General features: G+C 38.2%; 1 protein-coding gene across 1 annotated transcript in view; it reads right to left on the bottom strand.

The window, feature by feature from the left end:
• ATRNL1 (attractin like 1) overlaps window positions 1-9,129 on the bottom strand; it is a 664,967-nt gene that overhangs the window by 532,491 nt on the left and 123,347 nt on the right. The window contains exon 10 of the mRNA XM_042781046.1: window positions 3,224-3,378. Coding sequence (XP_042636980.1) covers window positions 3,224-3,378 — 155 coding nt within the window. The remainder of the gene's footprint in view (window positions 1-3,223; window positions 3,379-9,129) is intronic.

The raw sequence follows: 9,129 nt of genomic DNA, 5'->3' as shown, positions 1-9,129 counted from the left end.
ACCAGGTTTGCTGGTCCGATAGAGCCTGGTGGAACCACTGAGACTATGGTTCCTAGCTGCCCTTCAGGTCTGGAATTGAACCCACACCTGTGGCTTCCAGCCAAACAAAAGATAGGCATATGAGTTGAACATTTACCTTAGATAGACACACTCCTTGGCAAGAACAATCATGGGAGAAAGAGGGGCTGCTTATGCACAGGGAGACAGCTCAGGGGGCAGGAGTGCATGGAGGGATGGACACAGGGAAGAGGTAACTATCGGGAGAAGTATGAGGGGAGATGTTGCATTGTGGTAAGTTGTGGTCAATGTCATGAGACAAATTGTATGTGAAATGCTGTATGGAAAGTAAATTTGCTCTGTAAATTTTCACCCAAATCACAATAAAAAAGAAAAAAAAAACTCTATGTCTTTTGTTGAATTGTATGATTGCTTTATGTTTTTATTCTTAGTCTTAGCTAATATAGGCCAAAAAAAAATCATGTGTTAAAATATAATAACTGTTTAAAATGCTTATTCTTCTTCCAGTCTGAATAATTTACCTAGAAAATGAAATTTATATTTGTCTGTCTTCCCATACTCTTAAAAAGCAAACAATATTAAACATAATGCAAATATCATTTTGTTTAAATGCTGTCTTGAGGACCTTGACTAGAGGCCGGTCTGTTTCCCTTTCTGAGCAGCTGGTTCAGTCTACTCTCCAACCCATTCCCCTTCTCAGGTTCTTATACTCCTAGGCTACTATGTACCCATCTGAATCGCCCTATGGCCAGACACCCAACAACTAGGACAGATAGTCCTTATGCCCCTTGAGCCTGCAGAACTATTCAAAATGCCTAATTCCCAAGAAACCCACAAAACCTGGATAATCCCACCCTGCTCGCCATACATAAACCTCTCTTTCAATTCCACCTTGCTGTCACTCCGTCCCTGGGCAGCTCCCTGTGTGGCCCTGAGTTGTGGGTACTGTGCCTCCCCATCTCTGGGACCTGTGAGTAACAAAGCCTATGATTTTCTGGACTTTCTGTATGTCACTTCCTCATGCCACAGCTGACAGACCATCCAAGAAACTCACACATTACTCTGGATCAGACTAAACACACATAAAGCCTCAGGTAATTTGTTGTCAGGATTTAAAACATGCAATGGAGCCAATCAAACCCCAAGGGTGTACTTGAGTGAAAGACTCCCACACCTTGGGGAGTTACAAAAGCTAACTCAACCACTTAACTTCCTACACGAAACTGGGCAAGTTACTTTGACTCTTGCCTGTTTAATCTCCTGAAAATAAAATGGTATCATCTTGCTATAAAGTTGTACAGATATTGTACCTAGCAGTACATATATAGTACCTAGCAATTAGAAGGCACTGAACAAATAGTAGGTATCAGAATAATGAGATGGACTGACACAGTGGCTGCGATGATAGGCTCAAGTATAGCAAGGATTGTGACGATGGTGCGCGACGGGGCAGTGTATCGTTCCGTTGTACACAGGGTCACTATGAGTCAGAGCTGATTAGACAGCGCCTAACAACAACATCATCAGAATAATGATGAGTCAACCACACACACACTGACATACATACCCTATGAGAAAGTAATACCACTATTTTTTTTTATCTCCGTAAGCTTTTTTGACACACAGAAACGATCTTGAACTAATCTGACAGAAATAAAAAGAACTTCTCAACATGCCACCTACAAAATAGCTCAACCAAAAATTCATTTGGGTACTGACCTTGTGTGGAAGCACCCTGAAGAATTTACAAAAGTTCATAATCTCCCTACGTGGATATTTTAACAGCAACAACAATTCTACACTGTGCCTAGAAGGAGAAAACCAAACTAAGCACTTCCATCTCCTTCCAGAAAAAGGGGTGCTCCGCCTCATCGCCATGGCAAAAACAGTCTGTTGACAGAGGAGCCTGGCAACACAGACGTGATAAGGTCCCTGCCTGCCTGGACTCGGGAAGTCATATCCCCCTATTTCCCAGATCTCACACATTGATGCATGAGCTCTCTAATCACTAAGACAAACCCATCCGCACCATGAATCATCACTTCACATTATTTTTTCAAGAAGGTAAAGATTTAATTATTTAGGATCTCAAGAGCCGACAGACACTGAAGTATTTTAAACGATTAATCACAGACTGACACCCAGAGCAGAAGAGTTAAAAAGCATGTTTAACTTTTATTACTAGCAATTTCATCCAAACAGATAATACATTAAAGATCAAAAGGCCATTTACAGTCATAATTTTCTTTACATGCTGGCACTTGAAATAGTTTTCCAAATTGCACATGGTTATGAAGCAAAAGGACACATGGTGAATGTGTATCAAACAAGTTACTCTTTGGTCTCTCTAGTTTTGATTGATCAAAATGTTTCTTAGTAAGTTTGAACTGTGTATATTACTTTACTGACACTGTCAATTAAAAATTGCTCTAGTACTGCTAAATAAATGCCTAATCAGCTAGGTTTTATATATAAGAAGATACACAGAGAAGCAATGCTTTCCTACAATGGTCTACTGAACATCTAAATTTAGGATCTCAATAAATACATTCATTTAAATATCCACAAATTGATAGAGCTATAGATAGAATAAATAAAATTATGCAAATTTAGTAAGTGCATTTTATTTCTGGTTCTCAAAAATGTGAATATTCTTACTGGCTCACTTCCATCCCTAGGTATTTCCTGGGTTTCCATTTCGTCTAAAAAATCTGACTCCTTTAGCTCTACTTTTTCTACAACCTTTTTCCTAGTTCTATCAGAATCCTAGTAAGTATATCTGGGATGTTTAATTTAAATATGATTTTGGTTATCCCTACTAAATCTAAGATGCATGAGTTCCTACTATTTTTAATTTACATAGTTTGATAAGTTTTCCATATCGACCCATTATTAAAACTTGTACAGCAACAAACGCAATACGGCTACAATACACTTCCAGACACAGTATACAAATGCCTTCTAAAAGAACACTGAAACCTAGATGTTTCTATTGCCTTGCCTCTATGCTGACTCACCCTAATACTTCAGTTCTCTTGGCCTCCACTACTACTCTGTTGAAATTAGAGAGACTTCCGTTCATAATCTTTCACTGAATTAATCTCTAAAATGAACTATATACATGTTGTCAACTTATGTATTTACAAATCTCTATATGAAAGATTTCTGCTATTTCCTATTTTGTATAATCCTAACAGATACATACCTATGTCATATGCCAGGAAATCGGCAGAAAAACATTTTGCACCGTTACTCAAGGAAGTGTCATTATGGGTATTTCCTCCAAAAATAAGCATAGCTCCATTGATAAGAACAGCTGAATGAAGGTATCTGGCAAACCCACTTTCTTTCAAAATAGTCCTACAGAATAAAATTTAAAAATGTATTACAAAGGATAAAAATATCTCCCTTAGTATATATATTATATACAGGGTCAAATGTCCATCTAAAATTTTCTCTGGAGTTGTAAAAACAACATGCTTTATCTTTTTCAACAACTCATAAATGACCTTCACATTGCAATATTTTATTTTAATTTTGAAATTAATGGTCTCTTTAAATTCTTTGTGGAAACGTAATATGAAACAAAATGGTTAATACTCATAATAATTTATATTTAGAACTTACTTATGTTTTTCATTTATAAATGTAGGAAACAAGTCTCCTTAAGCTGGAGGGTATAAACACCATCGTTTTTAAATAAAGAGTTGAATATCATCAATTTATTCCAAATTGTATTCAGGTAGAGCTACATGATCCATACTGAACCTCAAAATACACTTTTAAATTTTTTTATTTAAGTAAGACAGTCCCCAGGTTATGAACATCAAACTTAAGGACAACTCCTACTTTCCCTTTTAATGTTATGTAAATCTGCCCTCACTTTGAATGACTTGAACCAATGCCTATTCACAACAAATTCTTCATCACAAAAATAATTCACTTGCTGCATGCACAGCTTTTAAATCACTGAAAAGGCTTTGAGTCTTTTCTTGTTCTGACCAACCAAAACCAAAACCACTGCCATTGAGTCAATTCCCACACACTGAGACCTTACAGGGCAGAGTAGAACTACCTCATGAGGTTTCCAAGGCTGTAAATTTTTACAGAAGCAGACTCATCTTTCATGGAGCATCTGGTAGATTAGAACTAGCAAGCTTTTGGTTAGCAGCCAAATGCTTTAACCACAACACCACTAGAGTTTCTTTCTTGCACTGAAGTAAGGCTAAATAAGAACTGTATGCATATGGTTCGACTTACCTACAAAATCTTAAAGGCATACCTAGGAAAAGATCTCACTCGTAACCCAATGACTGTCTGTATAATACACACACATAAATGTAAGCATATCATAAGCCTAAAACACAATGAATTTTCATAAAACGGACAGCTAAATAACCAACATTCAGATTAAAAAAAAAAAAAAGAACACTACTATTAGTTTGATTTTAATGGCATATACTCGATCTCGAGGAGCTCTGGTGGCATACAAGTTAAGGCATTCAGCTGCTAAGCAAAAGGTCAATGGTTCAAACCCACCAGCTACTCTGCAGAAGAAAAATGGGGCAGTCTGCTCCCCTAAAGATTTACAGCCTTGGAAATCCAGTGAGGGTCACCATGAGTCAGAATCAACTTGATAGCAGTGAGTTTGGTTTTGGATATCCATTTTGCGATTTTTGTTACTTAAATAAATAAAATCATATAGTACGTAATTGTGTGTGTAAGCCTGCTTTTGCTCAACACAGAGATTCGCCCACAATGCTGTGTGGAGCTGAATATAACAGAAATTTAGAAAACCATTAAAATTAATATAAAAGCTATTTTTTTAACTGAAGTGTTACTCTGTGAGAAAATAATATACATATATGTTCACATTCACATCTGACCTGATAAAAAGATATGTGATAATGGTGCATGGCAATACAAATCATGTAACAACTATAACCCTCATCATGTAACTGCTCAAAATAATCTTGGGTACAAAGAAAGAACTAGAATGTAAACCTAAATATAATTAGTTACATTGTTGTTGTTGTTGTTGTTGTTTGCCATCGAGTCGGCCATAATATAATCATATAGTTAGTATATAGAATTACTCACTGCCATCGAGTCGATCCTGACTCATAGCAACCACCACTGGGTTTCAGAGGCAGTAAATCTGTACAAAAGTAGATTGCCTCATCTTTCTGCGGAGTGACTGGTAGGTTTGAACCACCAACCTTCCAGTTAGCATTTTTAATATATGTTTCATATCCCCCCATACCATAAATTACAACAGCAACTGCATTAAGAATATGGGGCTGACTTCATATGGCATTTTGAGAAATTCCATAAACTCTCCAGAGGAAAAAAATTGTAATTGATAAAATTATTTTTTTTTAATCCTATTTAAGTTCTCAGAAAATTATAGTAATGGCAACACCAAATCAAACATTTATTCGAGTACATCTGCTAAATCTTGATAATGACAGGAAGAGTCCATGGCACCTGACCCCATGACCCGATCCTGTTCTCCTGTGTACTTCCCCCAAATGAATGACACCAAGAATATAGGGCTCCTTCTCCATCCAGCTTCCAGTCCAGAGCAACAATATCTTACTGAGAGGGTCAGGCTGCCAGGATTCCTCATAACCCCAATATCTAGGTTGGACAAGTTCCATTTAAGAAAAGAGAGGCTTACAGATCTGAGATCACATCCTCCATCAGCATCTATTCACAGGGCAGAAACCAAGCCCAAGTGATGCAAGCTAACACTGGGACCCCTGCCCTTGCCCCAGCTCACTTGTAGGGCAAAGAAAGAGGAAAGCTGAGAAGATGCTAGGCGACTCTCCCCATCCAGCACCCTGCATATAAAGCAGGGATGTCACTTCAAGAGAATGAAGGCACTAAACGCACATCCAACTCTGAAGAAGCAACACAGAAGAGGCAGATTATAAGAACAGAGAGCTCCAAAGCTCTACCAAGAGAACGGACAATGTTTGGAATAGAGGATGAGGAAGTTCAACCCTAAGGGAGCTCTCAAAAACAATGGAGATTTTCATACTAAGCTATTAAAAGAAGGCTGAAAGCCCAATGAGAGCAATAAGCTCAACCACAAGCCAACTAGCAGATTATTTACCTGACAGGACAAGGAAAAATAAAACTAAGAAGAGCCCTCTGGGGTCAGAACCGACTTGACGAGCCTCAAAGACTGCCTCTGAAAACAGTTTCAATCTGAGTTTGATCACACTGCAGAGCAATTAATGCTCTGTGCATTACTGAAAACAACAGAATGGCAAGCTAGCTCTATGCAGAGACTAAACAAGCCCTGGTGGCACAGTGGTTCAATTGTTTGGGCTGCTAACAAAAAGGCTGGTTGTTCAAATCCACCAGCTCCAGTGGGACTGTAAAATGATACAAACACTGTGGAGAGCAGTATGGTGATTCCCTAAAAGTTGGAATTTGAAATACCATTTGGTCCAGCAATCCCATTACTAGGTATATATGCTAAAGAACTGAGAGCCACAACAAGAACAGACATATGTACACCCATGTTCACCACAGCACTATTTACAACAGCAAAAAGATGGAAACAACCTAGGTGCCCATCAACAGAAGAATGGATAACCAAACAATGGTACATACAAATCTACCTGTGGGTGAAAGAGGTGACAATCTGTTTCCATAAAGATTACACCCTTGGAAATCCTATAGGGCTTTCTACCCTGTCCTGTAGGGTCACTATGAGTCAGAATTTGGTTTCAGTTTTTTTAGTGGTGATTAACAAGGGGGTAGGAGCTCTGGTGGCATAGTGCCTAAGGCATTTGACTACTAGCCCGAAGGCTGGGGGTTCAAAACCACTAGCCACTCCTCAGAAGGAAGATGGGGCAATCTACTTCCATAGAGACACTGCCTTGGAAACCCAAGGAGGTATCACAATGAGTTGGATCCGACATGACAACAGTGAGGTGTTTTGTTTTCTTTGTTTTTTGGTAACAAGTGGGTGTGATACTAACAGATGTACAAAGCTTAACAGAGAATTCAGGTAATGAGATAGTTAAAGAGAGCCCTTCTAAAATTTTTGCCATATCAGGGTGATTTTGTACATCCTCAGATTGCACCCTCTGAGGAGCTACATCAGAGAATGCACAGTGAAGGGTAAACAGACTTCACTAAAACTCATAAACAAATAAAGAAGCAAATAATACAAACAACAAAACCAAGAAAGGGAAGAGAAGTATGTATCCAGAGGTGCTACAATATATTATTTTAACATTTACATTTCAAGAAAAAAAAATCACTGCATGCAAGGAAATAGGAAAATATGACCCATAGATGGCCAGAAATTCCTTTGAGAGGACCTAGATGTTGGACATAGCAAGACCTGTGTTTCAGTTATTGGGTCAACCTATCAATAAGGGTTTCCCTCATTTTTGCTGACCCTCTACTTTGCCAAACAAAGTCCTTTTCCATCAACTGGTCTTTCCTGATTATGTGTCCAAAGTAAGTGAGCAAAAGCTCTCTAGCCTTGCTTCTTAAAAGCAAGTTGTACATCTTCTAAGACTGATTTGTTCATTCTTTTGGCAATCCATGGTATATTCAATATTTTTCACTAACACCAAAGTGTGAATGGATCAGTTTTTCTTCTGCCTTCCTTTGTCATTGTTCAGCTTTCACATCCATAGGAGGCAAATGAAAAGATCATGGCTTGGGTCAAGCACACCTCAGTCATCAAAGTGACTTTTTTGTCTTTTAAAATTTTACAGAGGCTTTGTACAGCAGATTTGCCCAATGCAGTATGTTGTTTAAATTCTTGACTTCTGCTTCCATGGATGTTGATTGTTGATCCAAGCAGAATGAAGTCACTGACAGTTTCTATTTCTTCTTCATTCATCGTGATGTTCTTAATAGGTCCAGATGTGAAGATTTTGTTTTCTTTACATTTAGGTGTACTCCATACGGAAGTGTGTAGACTTTGACTTTCATCAATAAGTGCTTCAAGTCATCTTCATTTTCAGAAAGTAAGGTCGTATCATCTGCATATCACAGGGTGACAATGACTCTTCCTCCAATCTGGATGCTACATGTTTCTTCAGATAGTCCAGCTTCCTAGCTTATGTGTTCAACAGATTCAACAAAAATGGTCAAAGAATACTACCCTGACCTACATCTTTTCCAACTGTGACCCACTCCATATCCCCTTGTTTCTTTGAAAGACTGCCTCTTCATTTGTGTACAAGTTCCCATTCTTTGAAACATTAGCCATAATTTTGTATGATCGACAGAGTTGAATGTCTTCATATAGTCAACGAAATACAGGTAATTATCATTATAGTATACTTTGCTTTGGGCCAAATTCCATCTGACATCAGCAATGATATCCCTCATTCCACATCCTCTTCTGAACTTGAACTCCTAGCAGTTCCCTGCTGATATAAAGCTGCAGTTATCTTTGAAGTATCTTCAGCAAAATTTTGCTAGCATGTGATAGTCAATGACTTTCACATTCTGTTTGACTGCTTTTTTTTGGAATAGGCACAAATATGGATCTCTCACAGTTAACTGGCCAGGTGGTTGTCTTCCAAATTTCTTAATATAGATGAATGAGTGCTTCCAGGATTGCATTCATTTGCTGAAGCATCTCAATTGGTATGCCATCAGTTCATGGAGCCCTGGTGTGTTTTTGTTTTGCCAATGCCTTCAGTGCAGCTTGAACTTCTTCTTTTGGCCTCAGTAGTTCTTGATCATATGCTACCTCTTGGAATAGTTGAGCATCAACCAATTCTTCTTGGTGCAGTTACATTCCTTCTAACTTCTTTTGATGCTTCCTGCATTATTCAAATTTTTTGCCCAGAGAATCCTTCACTGATGCAACTTGAAGCTTGACTTTTCCCATCCATTCCCTCAACTTGAGAAATACCAGTTGAGTTCTTCCCTTTTGGTGTTCTAACTCTGGGTCTATGCACATTTCATCATGATAATTTATTATATAGTATATAATACATTTGATACTTTATTATATAGTATATAATACATTTGATAGAAGCTCTGGTAGCATAGTGCCTAAGGCACTTGACTGCTAACCAGAAGGCTGGCGGTTCAAACCCACCAGCCACTCCTCAGAAGGAAGGT

The sequence above is a fragment of the Orycteropus afer genome, unplaced genomic scaffold (assembly GCF_000298275.1).
Source record: "Orycteropus afer afer isolate SDZICR_OR568_19922 unplaced genomic scaffold, OryAfe1.0 scaffold00082, whole genome shotgun sequence".
NCBI classification, from domain to species: Eukaryota; Metazoa; Chordata; class Mammalia; order Tubulidentata; family Orycteropodidae; genus Orycteropus; species Orycteropus afer.
The sequence above is the reverse complement of the archived record's forward strand: the minus strand, read 5'-3'. Positions and strand labels throughout refer to the sequence as shown.